General features: G+C 35.9%; 4 protein-coding genes across 14 annotated transcripts in view; 1 reads left to right on the top strand and 3 right to left on the bottom strand.

Moving 5' to 3' along the window:
• Positions 1-59: 59 nt before the first annotated feature.
• Arl2 (ADP ribosylation factor-like 2) lies at positions 60-1,078 on the bottom strand. The gene is made up of 2 exons (XM_011646261.2): positions 896-1,078; positions 60-707 (listed from the first exon to the last, which is right to left on the bottom strand). The coding sequence occupies exons 1-2, from the start codon at positions 958-960 to the stop codon at positions 218-220; spliced, it is 555 nt and encodes a 184-aa protein (XP_011644563.1). The 5' UTR covers positions 961-1,078; the 3' UTR covers positions 60-217.
• A 322-nt stretch (positions 1,079-1,400) lies between these two features.
• On the bottom strand, positions 1,401-3,540 carry HSPBAP1 (HSPB1 associated protein 1). Its single transcript, XM_011646258.3, has 4 exons — positions 3,049-3,540; positions 2,633-2,949; positions 2,199-2,565; positions 1,401-2,133 (listed from the first exon to the last, which is right to left on the bottom strand). The coding sequence occupies exons 1-4, from the start codon at positions 3,250-3,252 to the stop codon at positions 1,780-1,782; spliced, it is 1,242 nt and encodes a 413-aa protein (XP_011644560.1). The 5' UTR covers positions 3,253-3,540; the 3' UTR covers positions 1,401-1,779.
• A 318-nt stretch (positions 3,541-3,858) lies between these two features.
• LOC105431811 (NEDD8-conjugating enzyme UBE2F) lies at positions 3,859-5,998 on the top strand. Of its 5 annotated transcripts, none has more exons than XM_011646257.3 (6): positions 3,859-4,040; positions 4,138-4,201; positions 4,538-4,663; positions 4,736-4,897; positions 5,263-5,424; positions 5,517-5,998. In XM_011646257.3, exons 3-6 carry the CDS (start codon positions 4,556-4,558, stop codon positions 5,631-5,633), a joined length of 549 nt encoding a protein of 182 aa, XP_011644559.1. In that variant the 5' UTR covers positions 3,859-4,040; positions 4,138-4,201; positions 4,538-4,555; the 3' UTR covers positions 5,634-5,998. The 5 variants fall into 5 exon arrangements, with proteins under 5 accessions (XP_011644559.1, XP_011644556.2, XP_011644558.1 ...); XM_011646254.3 differs by having other exon boundaries at positions 3,859-4,044; XM_011646256.3 differs by having other exon boundaries at positions 3,860-4,040; positions 4,455-4,663.
• A 117-nt stretch (positions 5,999-6,115) lies between these two features.
• The window catches only part of Obsc (Obscurin), a 35,176-nt gene continuing 27,629 nt past the window's right edge, over positions 6,116-13,662 (bottom strand). For all 7 annotated transcript variants that reach the window (XM_011646250.3, XM_089074900.1, XM_089074901.1 and 4 more), the window contains 12 exons: positions 13,234-13,658; positions 12,396-13,159; positions 12,028-12,326; positions 10,998-11,917; positions 10,396-10,835; positions 10,045-10,183; positions 9,427-9,896; positions 9,103-9,330; positions 8,796-8,940; positions 8,166-8,669; positions 6,922-8,072; positions 6,116-6,830 (listed from right to left, as the gene is read on the bottom strand). In XM_011646250.3, the coding sequence (XP_011644552.2) occupies positions 6,584-6,830; positions 6,922-8,072; positions 8,166-8,669; positions 8,796-8,940; positions 9,103-9,330; positions 9,427-9,896; positions 10,045-10,183; positions 10,396-10,835; positions 10,998-11,917; positions 12,028-12,326; positions 12,396-13,159; positions 13,234-13,658 (5,732 nt within the window). In that variant the 3' untranslated portion in view covers positions 6,116-6,583. The remainder of the gene's footprint in view (positions 6,831-6,921; positions 8,073-8,165; positions 8,670-8,795; positions 8,941-9,102; positions 9,331-9,426; positions 9,897-10,044; positions 10,184-10,395; positions 10,836-10,997; positions 11,918-12,027; positions 12,327-12,395; positions 13,160-13,233; positions 13,659-13,662) is intronic.

The raw sequence follows: 13,662 nt of genomic DNA, 5'->3' as shown, positions 1-13,662 counted from the left end.
TATACGAATAAAAAAATATATGAAAAAATGTATATTACTATTGTAATAAAAGATTGAGAGACAGACAATTTTCTTTTAATACTATGTTACATATTTTATAACATGATGCAACATAATGATTGCAACCTAAATAATATTTTACAAAAATTTATCAAATACTAATTACTTAATAATTACTAAGCATTTAATGAGGTAAGAGTAAATATCTGAATTTAATTTAATCTATATAAAATATTCTTGCTGCAATATCATCAACAATCCAATTGATACCATCGACTAGATTTTCGCCCGTCACAGCGGAGCATTTGTAGATTTGCCAATGGTGAGTTTTTATATTGGGCAACTCCAAAATGTCAGCTATGTCAGCTGCAGACAATGCGCCAGGCATATCCTGCTTATTAGCAAATACAAGAAGACTCGCCCCTTCCAATCTTTCTTCTTGCAAGAGCTTGTACAATTCAGTTTTACAATCATCCAATCTCCTTCGATCCGCGCTGTCTATAACCCAAACAAGCCCATCTGTCGACTCAAAGTAGTTTCTCCAATAGGAACGCAATGACTTTTGCCCACCCACATCCCATACATTGAGTTTGTATCCACGATGTTCCAGTGTCTTGATATTAAAGCCAAGCGTGGGCGATATAGTATCTATTGGTTCGCCATTGAGTCTCTTTAACACTGTCGTTTTGCCTGCATTATCCAAGCCTCTGAAAATAATATAACATAGTATTGTTAGAAGGAAGTAATGGAATGTACATAATATTATTTCCAAATTATTGTCTCAGATGATTTAGTGCATTGTTAGTTCAGTTGACATAACACTTATTAACCTATTAACGCATAAACTAACCACATACTGAATATATAAAATAAATACACAAATGCGAATACATACAACATTAAAATTCGCATTTCCTTTTCTTTCTGCTTCAATTTTTTTAATACCGTTAACAAACCCATTGTCAATCCATTAATTAATTTACAATGTTCAGATCGTTGTTAGAAACATTTACGTGCTAACTTTTCTTAAGTTTGACAGAAACGTCTCTAACCTCAAAATCCGTTTGCATGTAATTGCTAGAAGCGCCACGATCTGTAACAAAGCGCCACAAACAATTCGCGCAAATTTTATCGTATCTTCAAAAATTGCGGTTTCGATCATTCGAAATATAAAAGTAAAAAATCTTGAAAGTAAAACGTAAAAAAATCTTAAAAATCGATAATATATCAATGGATTATCATTAATAAGGAGGATGCATTATCTAAAATTTTAAGAGAACTGCATTTAAGATTTGAAATTTGTCAAATCAATTTGTTCACAAAAATCTAATTTTTTTTTAATATTGACGAAGCATAAGAAGCACAGATAATGTGAAGTTTGAAATTAATAATAACTAGCATTTAAATTCTCCAAAATCAAAATTATATTTTTTTTTTTTTCTACAATGAGCATGAGATTATGATCATATGTATAACTTACAATACTGAGAAGTTATTATAAAAAAAAATCAATGTATACAATACGTAATATTTTACATGTTTATTATATAATATAGAATAAAAATTCAAGATATCGACTGATAATAGATTATTCTTGTAATTAAACATATCTTGTTAAAATAATTAAAGATTCACAGTTAAATTTTCAAATTATAAAACATGATTGATTTATGTATATAATATTAACAGCAATAAAAAAAATTCAGATTATCTCATATATAATTTCACATTTATATAGAATGTTAATTGTTAATTAGTATTATTATTAATCAGTAATAATTAATAATGTCTTTCTAATAATATTTTCGCTGCTTTACTAATAACTTCTGGATGACATAAGGCATTAATAAGAGATTCAAAGAATGAGTCATATTGAGGATTAGGAATATAATCGCCAGATGCAGTTGTTTCTTCTGACGGATATTTCTCTTTATCTCTTTTTCGTCTCTCTTCTATGAAGTCTTTAAGTTTTTGGTCGTCTGCATCAGGTAATAATTTGATGTAATAAGGATATTCTTCGGCTAATTCGGATGCACATGATGGCATAGGTTTAGGTCTTTTCATAGCAGTTGATAAAAATTTGCATCTCCTTTCTTTTTCCTCGTCTTGCGCATGTTCAATAGCACATTCAACCTATTAAGATAACATTATGAATTAAACAAATCTTCAATATATTTATTTAAAAAAAAAAGACTTACTTCTGTTGTATAATAATTACTTCGTTTAATCCTAAATTGTTTATAGTCTGCCATCTTGGCTACTATCAATTTAACCAGAGCTTCCTCGACTCGTGCTCTACTGTCTGTTTTCAGTTTTCCCCATATATTAACACTCACGTTTAATTCATCTAAAGATTCTACATAATGCCACCAACCATTAGGTACAAATAAGACATCTCCAGGCTCCAAGGTTATCAATTTTGGTCTGTTTGGTATAGACAATAAACATTCTTTCTCTTCCTCACTTAGGCAATAAATATTAAATCTACTATATACAGTTGATTCCTCATAGGGAAGTCTAACTGGTATTAGAGGAGCATCAGGTGGATAAAGCAACCATTGTTTCCTACAAAAACAATAAGCAATAATATAAGTCGAATAAATAGATATTAAAAAAAATATACAAAACAAACCTGCCATGTATCTGTGCCACTAGATTGTAACCATATGTATCCCAATGACAATCCGTATGAGCACCTTTGCTTCCAATCCAAATAGTGGAATACATTCCATTTTTTCCAAATTCTTCATCAATCCCAAATTTAAGCCAGTTGAAAGATTCTATAATTTCCGTCTTGTCATTAAACCACTCTTTTATATGCTTATAATCACAATAATACCACATATTATTCGGTTTATCTTCTTTTACTAAGTTAGTAAATTCTTGCATAGTTAAGTAAATAGGTTTTGCAGGAGGGCTTACACACCAATGATCATGTTGAAGACTACACTAATTAAAATAAAGCAGATAAAATTGTCAATTGTGTCATTAATAAAATTGTAAAAAATATGAGCAAGCATATGTATTATAAAATATTGTTAAACTTACTGTACGCTTGTTATGATCACCAACACGAAATGGTAGCTTCTTATCGCCAAATTTTTCAACAAACTCTGTCAAACTCCATTGGAGTAATTTCCATTCATACGAACCATCAGACTTTTGTAGCATATTCTGAAATAATATGGGTTCAGTAAGTTCTGGTAGAGCTTTTCCGAGAACATCGTCCAATGGTTGTAAGCGACGGATCATATTTTATTATTTTATAACTTCAATTAGCTTATTTTTAATTATCTTATACAAATGTCACAGATGTAGTCACTCTATTTTATTTTAATGTCAAAATTAAACTTTTTAAAATTTTTAACTTAAATTATATAGACGTATACACATGAACTCTTTCAAAATTGAATTAAACTACAAAATATTAACAGTTTAATTTATTTTTCTCGGAAATAATCTTGTTTATAAACAGCTCCGATCTTAACTGATGATGTGATGTGATATGGTGGTTTAACGCTACATTCTAGCAGACTGGTAAATTAAAATACTTTTCTGTGATGATTTTCGGAACACAGTTGACTCTGATCTATAGCTGTTTTTTTTTTTTTTTTTTTAGAGTGGGTGTGTTCTAAAATCACTGTTATATTGAAAATTTATATATATATATATATATATATTTATACAGATAATACTTATTAATATTTTGCAAAAAACTTTAAAGTTTAGCAGCTTTCAAAACCCTTTTTGTAGGATCTAATGAGTTTTCGAAGTCCTCATTCTGAATTTAATTTTAAAATATTGTGTTTCCGGATCTAGTAATATTAATTTTGTAATCTGGTGACTTTGAAATATTTAAATTTTTTTGAAAGTCTGTAACCTCAAAAATTCTATTTTTGGAATTTTTCAATAACATTTAAATCAAAGCACTTAATTTGAGAGGATTTCTATGCTATTTCTTTGGATTTTCAACAACCATGATGCACGAATAACTAGATACGATACATGTGATGAAGTATTTATGATTCATGATGCCGAGTGTATGTACGTTAGGATTTGTGATCTTTCTCTGAAAGAGATTTACATTGCGCAATAAATAATTGAAAATAAACCGAAATGAAAAAACCTCCTTTACAGATGGTTTAATATACGAAATTCGATTGATATAAAAACGAAACTAGTTGAAATCTGTCAACGAAAGGTACATCGCCTTGTCGGATAATGCATGAATTGTTCTAACCTAATGCCTCAATTGATAACAATAATTGCTTTTCTTCCATCGTAATGACTGTTTAATTTAATTAACGATGCATTTCAAGACTATGTTTTAAAGATTAAATTATCGTTACTTTTATCTGCATTTTGTTGGCTTTTTCTGTTATAAATTTATAGTGATGATCTTTGTATTGCGTTCGTTACATTCTATTTTCTTTTCTGGGTAAAATTGTTTACAGCTTTATTTAACATTGCATTAACTTTTAAAAACGAATTTAAAAAAGAATGGCAGTGATAACTCTAGTCCTTTTGTGACTGAAAGTTTTTAGTACGGTTTAATATGATCACGTTACGAGGAAAACTCAGAAGAGACAATGATTTAGCAAATTCAAAGAACAGAGACTATAACAAACGAGCTTCAGTACGAGATAGGTTGCTGATCAAAGAGGTATTGATATAATAATGTTACATATTATGCGAGTTCTAATTATTTAATTTTATATTGAATTATTTTTCTTAGGTTCAGGAAATGCAACAAACGCTGCCAGGAACTTGTCAAGTTAAATTCAAAGATCCAAGTCTTCTTCATGAATTTACGCTATTAATTATACCAGATGAGGGTTACTGGATTGGTGGTCGCTTTTCTTTTGAGATTTACATAAATGAAGAGTACAACATGACGGTAATTTTATATCTATAATTTTTATATAATTTTTATGTATAACATGTATATTGATATTTAAAAGTTGTATATTAAATTAGTGAGTATCATGTATCTGTTATAATACCAACTTGGTAACTTGTTAAAACACTAAGGGCCAATTTCACAATCTCCAATTAAATGGTCAGTTACTCCATTGGAATTGACTAATCATATTTGTCGTTAAGCAGAATATATCAGTATCAATCATTGTTGACACCTAATCAGCTGTTTATGTTAACCAAAAATTACGAAATTGGCCCTAAAACAACTAGAAGAAGGATTGATTGTTAACATGAGGATTGATAAAAAAATAAAAAATTTAATTATGTTAAATCGTTTTTCAGCCACCAGTAGTGAAATGCGTAACGAAATTATGGCATCCTAACATAAGTGAAGATGGTGATGTATGTCTATCTATTTTAAGACAAAGTAGTATTGATGGAATGGGATGGGCACCAACACGCAAATTGAAGGATGTTGTATGGGGTTTAAATTCTCTTTTTACTGTATGTATATAATTATTTTTACTACATTATCTACATTGAATTAATATTTTAAATATATGTTTTTTTTTTATATATACTCACATTTCTTTCAGGATCTTCTAAATTTTGACGATCCTTTGAATAGAGATGCAGCAGATTTGTATATTAAGGATAAAGAATCCTTTCGAAGTAAAGTTAAAGATTATATAATGCAATATGCAAAAAGATGATTTACGTTGTAACATTTTAAATAACAAGTAATTGTTTACACTTTTCAAATTGGTTTCGTGCCTTCTTTTAGTGTATGAGTACAGAATTTGCTCAAATGTACTTTAGGTTGATTACGGTTTGACTCAATTTAATCTTGCTAGTCTTTTTACCTGAACAAATTGTCATTTTCAGTTCTACATAATTAAATTTTTGGTTGTGACGAAATTAATATACATTAATAATTATGACTTCTTCTATCATGTATGAAGAAAATGTAAATGTATGAAAATTAAAATTGCATCACGTGTACAATAATGTTTTTTCTCTTTACGAGACTGTAATGCCAACGAGCAATTTGTAAATAAAATATGTGTGTTTAATAATATATTTAAATAATTATAATTATAATTTATATATCTTTTGTGTAAGATAAATATAAGTATCAAATATATAAAAAATGTCTCAGATTAATAACAATTAGAGATTACAAGGAAAAGGTGCATTATTTTGTCAAATATTTATTTAATTTTCGTACAATGCTTAATCGACATTTTTTAATAAATTTCAAAAAATTTAATTTTTTATTTGTTATTTTATGTACCTTTTTATTTTGATTTTTATTTATTAAAATATATAGACCATAATTTATTCATCGAATTAACGGACGGCTGAAAATTTGATTGCTAATAAAAATCAGCGAAATATCGACGATTGATCAATAACGATCTTCGGTATAATTACAAGTTGTAACAAATAAATAATAACAAAAGAGAAAATAAAGAGATGATTTCTCTTTATATTTCTCATTTCTCGCATTTTCTCTGCGCTCTTTAGATATAGATTAGACATACGCGAAGTGATAGGGCCATAATGTGCGTATGTGTGCATGTGTGTGTGCGTGTGTGTGTGTGTGTGCGCGCGCGCGCGTGTGTGTGTGTAAATATAAATAAAAAATTGAAGCTTTTTATCGTTAGAACGTGGTCCGGAGCTCTTCTTGTATACTGGTTGATCTGATGAGTTTCTGTTTCGAACCCAATAAACTCTCGCTCGCTAGATTATCACTATCGGAAGCTGTTTTCGATTTTTCTTCATGATATTCTTCGTTATATTCCTTCAACCTGTTACCTAGGAACACAGCTCTCTCGCGTTTCTTAATCATAAAATCGGTCGGCAGTAGCCACCGATGTTCATGGCATTCCTCCGGTATCGGTCTTTTGCTAAGGAAATTAATGTAATTTTTTTATAAATATATAAAAGACATTTTACGTTTGATATTAATAATGAAAACTTTTTCAAGTCATTACCAACCTTGGCGCGCGTTTGAAGACCAACATAAGAAATCTGGTAGCTTCTTGACTCAGCTCTTTGTAAAGATACTCGAATCTGTATCTAACAAAGGATATGTTCTGCCTGGTCTCATCCGCATCCTTACCGCGGAACGGAGAAACTCCGGATAGCAATACATAGGTCAACACGCCAACCATCCAGATGTCCGTTTGGGGATAGACTAATTCATCATTGTACAACTCAGGCGATCTATATTCGGGATGACCCAGATGTTTAGGTACCATCGTGCCCAATTTGGTGACCCTATGAGCCGAACCCATGTCGACTAGTTTCACCTGCACCGATCTCACGGACGACATTACGACGTTGTCCGGCTGAATGTCCAGATGACAGTATCCACGCCAATGAAGATACTGCAAACCGTCGAGAATCTGCGTGATAGCGTTCGCTACGCAGTTCTCTGTGTACTCGTGCCGACTGGAGAAGTACGTGAGTATATCGGCGCCTTGAAGCTTTTCCATGATGAATACCACTACGGGAGACCCGGATGCCTTGTAGGCAGCTTCCAGCAGGGCTATTCGCTCGTGTCGCAACGAGCGTAACACCTCGTATTCTCGATTCACCTGCTTTTCCGTTTCGGCATTTACTTCCAGGATCTTGGCAACGACCACGCGATCCGTGCTCTTATCTACCCCCTTCACCACCGCGGAGAACTGTCCGCGCGATAGCTCCGAGATGAAGCTATACTTGGTAGATAATTGCGGTTCTACCGACCATTCAATCGGATTTTTCTCGATAGAATAATCGATGTGCGACTTGTCCTCTTCCAGGGTGATTTCTTGACCGGCTTCGGTCAGCTCTTGAAGATGCCTCATCGCCCGTGTAATCTGTACCTTTGGGCAACCCGGTAATCGTGTCTTGATCAGCTTCGATGGGATGCCCTTTTCGCTCCAGCCGATGCGGTTGCGTGCTGCCAGACGGAAATTGTAGCTCGTGTCTGGCTTCAGATCGCGCACCAGATAAAACTCGTGGTCAATATTAGAGGCAACGTCTATCCAGTCAATCGAATCGCCTTCTTTGTACTGTAAATTATAACACAGTACGGGCGAATTGCCATCGTACTTCGGCTGTTTCCATCGCAGAAGAACTTCGGTGTCCGAAACATCGGAAACCTGAAAAGGTTGTAAAATATTTTATAACACAAAAGTGGAAAGATTATTTCAATTTAAATTGATCTCTTACAGATTTAAAAATCATTACTGTACCTCTGGAGAATCCGGACCACAAGAAACCGTTGCTTGCAACACTCTCGTTCTAACAATCGTTTGTCCTATCGGATTCCTCGCCACAACTTTATATATTCCGATGTCATGCTCTTTTGTAGGATTAAAGCTAAGCATAGATCTTCCCTCAGAATCTTCCGTCACTTTGATTCTGTTGTTCTCTTGTATAACCATGTCATTCTTGAACCACTGTACCAGTGGTTTCGGATTTCCCACGGCTAAGCATGTAAGATGCGCCGGTTTTCCGTCCTGAATTGGGCAGATCTGCGGCTTTTCACGGAAGAACGGAGGTTGACCTTCCTTTTTCGATTCGATCATCGCTTCAGCTTCAGCGTAACTGTCTAATCGAGTACCCAGTTCATTTTTCAAACGTCTAAGTGTAAAAGTATCCGCCGAACCGTATCGATTGATGCGTGCCTTTCTCTCATCGTCGATCTCTTCGTCCATAACATCCGTGAAACGGCGACGTTCCCGTATGATGGGTGCCTGATAACGAAATAATAGAAAAGTGAAAAAAAGAATTTTGAAAATCGCGAGTGTAGCACGTGTAATAAGTTGATAAATCATCTTCAAGCAAGTATTCTTTATTCCAAAGCAACCTTTTATACTTACCCTCCAATCAAAACCATTTTCTTCGGTAATAGTGCGCGAAAATCCAGGGCTACGATTGCACGCGACCTTCATATATTCACGTAGTCGTACAGGGAAATCGGTGTCTCGTAGCTGAAGAAGATACGTGTCTGGACCATTTTGATAACTGTAAAATATAAATGGAAAGTGGAAAAATTGCATTTTTGCAGACATGTTACATATAAGAAATTACGTAAAATTTATGTGAATTTTCTATTCTTTTTTATAAATAATTATCTTTATGATATTTTAAAAATAAAAACTTATTTATTTTGTGATATTTTCTTACTGGCTTTCACTTTGGATTATTCCAATTTCCGTATCAATTGGTTCTCTGGAAGGTATTTGATTTTCCCATGTCCTGGGCGAACGTTTTTTCAATGGGGTGTGAGTTCTGTCGGGTTCGGGTGTGAATTTATGTCCAGGTGGATATACCATTCGCGATGGATCTTCAAACGCTGTCTCTAGTTTGCGTCTACGATACCAAGTGCGACACGACGCGTTGCGGTACCAATCGCTGTAAAAATAGATTTTATTCACAATTTTTGTTCAAGAAAAAATATCATTATATCTATAAAATATTAATTCATTTCTGCAAAATTAATTGATTTACCGATACAGTTTGTAATAATTCTTCAAGTTTTCAGATGGTATCCTGTAGGGTTCTGGTGGTGGATTATCAATATAGTTAAACCATGGATGAGCCAAAGCGGCCCTAACATCCATTCTTTTATCAACATTGTACATTAATAAATTACGAATGAAATCCTGTGCTTCATTCGAGATGTTCTTCCATCGATCGTCAAAGTCCCATTTGCCTTCTCTGATTTTCTTCAGCGTCTCTCTATCGTTTGCACCTCTGAAGGGCGAGATACCCGATAGCAAAATGTAGGTAATTATGCCAACGGCCCACATGTCCGCCGCGTAGCTGACACCTTCGTTATTAGTTACTTCCGGTGCGACGTATTCCGGCATGCCATATGCTAAAGTCATCAATCTATTTTGTGAAATTTTACGAGCGAGTCCGAAATCTCCGATTTTCAAATCGTCTCCTCCAGCGTGAGAGACCAACAAGTCGCCAAGCTGCAAAGAAGCATATTGACTCAAACATAGCAAACGCTATGAATCACATTTACCATTACATTTAAATTTATTTCCGTATTTATTTCCGTAACACAATTGCACAAGTTGCTAATTCTAAAAGAAAAAAAAAATGATTTTAATAACGCACCGTCAGACCAAGATGTGCGTAATAATTTCCATGCATATATTCCAATCCCCATAGCAATTGACGTATATAACGGGCGATGTCTATCTCGGTGTAGTGTTCTTGTTTTGTAAGGGTGTCTACTAATTCGCCACCGGCCGCTCTAAATTATCGTCATTAAGGATTGTCTTACTGAACATTGATTCAATTATATCATTTTCAAATATATTAAAATATATTAAATAAATTCTTAAATGTTATAATTAAAATAATTAACAACATTTTCGATGTTAATAAAGATATTCTAATATTTTTAATTACCTTGATTAAAATTATAAATAAAGTAAATAAAAAATGGAAACGATAAAAGGATACAGTTCCATGATCAGAGTGACCGAATCATTTGTCTCGAAGGCGTCGTGTAATCGTAGCAACTTGCGATGATGCAGACTGTTCATTGCTTCCATCTCATTATACATGAATGGCTTGAGATCACCGCGTCCGTGCATAATCTTAGAAGCGTAATTTCTTCCGGTGCTTCGTTCGACTGCGTGATAGGTTACGCCCTGAGTACCACGACCCAGCTCGTCACCCAGATCATACAAATCATCAAACGGCTTTTCGTGTGGTTTCACATCCATCTTCTTTCTGTACGTCCTGTATCCGTACTCGTGCTCGTTTTCTTCTACATGCAGCAATACTGAGCAGGATATCGAGCCAGCCACATTACCTGCGCTAATCGAGTAAAGACCCTCGTCCTTCACGATGGCATCGTTGATAATAAGCTTCGTGATATCTGGCTCAATGAACTGAATCTGATTAAGAAGACATAGTTTAAATTAAGAATTATTTTGAATATTTTTAATTAAAAAACAAGTTTCTTCTAAAATAGACTAATTATACTTCTAATTATAAAATAGCTGTTCCATAATATAAACTTGTGACATTGTACAATAGAAACGTGAACGCAAACATACCCTGATTCTGGAAGATGAAGCTATAGGTTTCCAATCCTTGTACCATTTGAGTTCCGGATAAGGAACGCCAGTTACGCGAGCGGTCAACTGGCCGTTTCTTCTCATCATCACGATGGTTTCTTCGGGTCTCTCGATAAACGTGGGATATTCGGCAATTTTTAAAATAACTTTCTGCCTAGCCTCGCCATGTTCGTTTCTAGCAACAGCCTCGTAGATACCCTCGTCTCTCTCCAACATCCTGTTGATGAATAAAGTTGCTTGGCCGTTTCTAGTGTAACTTTGATCATATCGACCGCCCGACTCAATCAATTGATCGTTGAAGTAATACGTCATTTTTGGCTTGGGATAACCGTAGACGAACCAGAAGAGATTGCAATTGTGGTTCTTTACGCCATACTGGGTGTCATGTTCCTGACGTAAAAATCTAGGTGCCTGGGCATAACCATCGTGTGGTGGTCGTTCAATATCGAAGTCTTTCGGGAAGTAGGGACTAGTTTCAGGACGGAAATCGATACCAGGAGGGAGGTACGGGAAGAACTTGGGTGGTTCCGGTTCCAGTTTGGCGCGATAAGTTTGCGCGAACGGCGATGGATCGCTTATACCGTATTTGTTCTCCACACGAATGCGGAATTTGTAATCGCGAAATGGCTCGAGATTACGAATGTCACAAACGCAGCTGCGAATGCCACTGCGAGCAGTAAACCAGTCGCCATCCGGAAGCTCGCACATCTCCACCAAGTAGGTCACAGGTATTCGCGGCCCGATCGGGATGGATGGTTTCCACGAAAGGGTGAGATGTCGATCCACCATACGACTAATGATCGGTCGGTCCGCCAAAGGCAGTGGAATACCAGATTTTCGGTATTTGTCGTAATCCGTGTATTGATCGGCGAGAGATTTCTTTGCGCGTGGTTCCAAAGCTAAAAAGTGTATCAAAGTATATAAAAATAATTTCTATATTTCGAAAATTATCGTAAATTATTTTGCAAGATATATCTTCGAAGATAATATTCTCTTTCATTTTACTTACATTCATAAACCATCTCCGCGCTGCACGAATCTTCACCGTGAGGATTGGATATCTTCAGCTCGTACTTTCCGGCATCCAGTTCATCCACATTGGCTATCGTAAGTCGCAACAGACTACCCTCTTGGTCCATTCTGATGCGATCGGTTTGCCAAAGCCGGTCGCCATTGCGATACCATTCGAAGTCAGGCTCCGGATATCCCGTAACGCACGCAGTGAACTTGGCTGGCATACCTCTGTAGACCTCGCAATCGCCGATTCTTTTCAGGAACGCCGGCGGCTCGACCTTCTGCATCTTTTGACTGGAATTAAATATTAACACATATAACACAATAGCTCGCGAAATTTCTTTTCTTTTTTCAAAATCTTACATCTTATCGACCACAGTCAGATTTGCCGCGCATTCCGCCTCGCCGCCTTTGTTAACTGCTTTGCACTTGTACCGTCCTGAATCATCGTATGTGCAATCCTTCACATACAGACAGCAACTATCACCATCGCGCTTTATTCTGAACTTTTCATCGTCCTTCAGAATCGGTTTGTCATCGAAGTACCAAGTTAAATCTGGTTGCGGTATGCCGCTAACACGGACCGGGAATTTGGCATCAAACGTAGGCAACTGCTGCAAGTCTGTAAACCTTTGTGTGAAGGTCGGCGGCTGGTAGACCTTGCGGATGATGGCATTCGCACCTGTGGTATCTTCACCCTGCGGATTGCTCAATCGGCAGCCGTAGACGCCCGCGTCTTCGGGCTTGCACGGATCGATCTGCAAACCAACTTTCTTTCCGTCGCAACTCATTTTCACACGTTCCGATGGTTCAATCGGTTCGCCATCCTTCGTCCAGCTCACGTCGGGAATTGGATTGCCGACAAACGACACATCCATCGTCAGTGGCTGGCCCTCATCGACGGATACGTCGCGCATAGGGCTGGTAAATGTCGGCTTCTCTTCCGGTGTGTCTGATCTCATCTTGCCGGCAACATCCAGCTTAGCTTTGCAAGATGCGGTACCTTCCGTGTTTCCAGCTATCACCTGATACTCGCCAATATCTTCCGGTGTTGCCTTGTCGAGGATCAAAGCTTGACTGCCATCTGGTTGATCAACGATCTTTACATGCTTATTGTCCGGGACAATCTAAAAATAATTTTCAAAATATAGAAAAAAATATTATAATAAAATTCTGTTAATGTTATTAAATATATACTAACTTCTTCGCCATTTAGCAACCACTTGAGTTCGGGCCTCGGTTTTCCTGTGGTCTTCACTTCCATTTTCACTGGGAAACCTTCGACAACAGTTTGCGGTTGAAGACTCGCAACGAATTCAGGTCTCTTCTCTCTTTCTTCAACTTCCACTTTGGCTGTACCCGTGATTTCACCGAGCGCGTTGGATACGATTAACGAGTAAGTTCCTGCATCCTCTGGGCGCACATGATCCATTCTCAATCCAATGAGACCATTCGGCTCATTCATGAAATACATCTCTTTCGTGTGTCTCAGTGGTATACCATCTTTAAACCACTGTACTTGCGGATTCGGGAACGCTAAGACTTGCGCTTCCAGTTTTAATGGTTGCCCAATCACAGCCTTTGTGTCTTCCAATGGTTTCGTGAACGATGGTTTTCTTCGTTCGGCTGT

The sequence above is a fragment of the Pogonomyrmex barbatus genome, unplaced genomic scaffold (genome assembly GCF_055798465.1).
Source record: "Pogonomyrmex barbatus isolate J1 unplaced genomic scaffold, ASM5579846v1 scaffold18, whole genome shotgun sequence".
Taxonomy (NCBI): Eukaryota; Metazoa; Arthropoda; class Insecta; order Hymenoptera; family Formicidae; genus Pogonomyrmex; species Pogonomyrmex barbatus.
Note: the sequence above shows the minus strand (reverse complement) of the source record. Positions and strands in the feature narration are given on the sequence as shown.

What these genes read in the sequence shown, in the direction of transcription:
- LOC105431811 (XM_011646254.3), top strand. Translation starts at nt 3,950, where the DNA reads ATGCTATTTCTTTGGATTTTCAACAACCATGATGCACGAATAACTAGA. An exon ending in ATGAAGAGTACAACATGACG is followed by an intron (nt 4,898 to 5,262) that starts GTAATTTTATAT and finishes ATCGTTTTTCAG; the next exon opens with CCACCAGTAGTGAAATGCGT. An exon ending in GTTTAAATTCTCTTTTTACT is followed by an intron (nt 5,425 to 5,516) that starts GTATGTATATAA and finishes CATTTCTTTCAG; the next exon opens with GATCTTCTAAATTTTGACGA.
- HSPBAP1 (XM_011646258.3), bottom strand. Translation starts at nt 3,252, where the DNA reads ATGATCCGTCGCTTACAACCATTGGACGATGTTCTCGGAAAAGCTCTA. An exon ending in GTGATCATAACAAGCGTACA is followed by an intron (nt 2,950 to 3,048) that starts GTAAGTTTAACA and finishes TATTTTAATTAG; the next exon opens with TGTAGTCTTCAACATGATCA. An exon ending in GTAATTATTATACAACAGAA is followed by an intron (nt 2,134 to 2,198) that starts GTAAGTCTTTTT and finishes TTATCTTAATAG; the next exon opens with GTTGAATGTGCTATTGAACA.
- Arl2 (XM_011646261.2), bottom strand. Translation starts at nt 960, where the DNA reads ATGGGTTTGTTAACGGTATTAAAAAAATTGAAGCAGAAAGAAAAGGAA. An exon ending in GAAATGCGAATTTTAATGTT is followed by an intron (nt 708 to 895) that starts GTATGTATTCGC and finishes TATTATTTTCAG; the next exon opens with AGGCTTGGATAATGCAGGCA.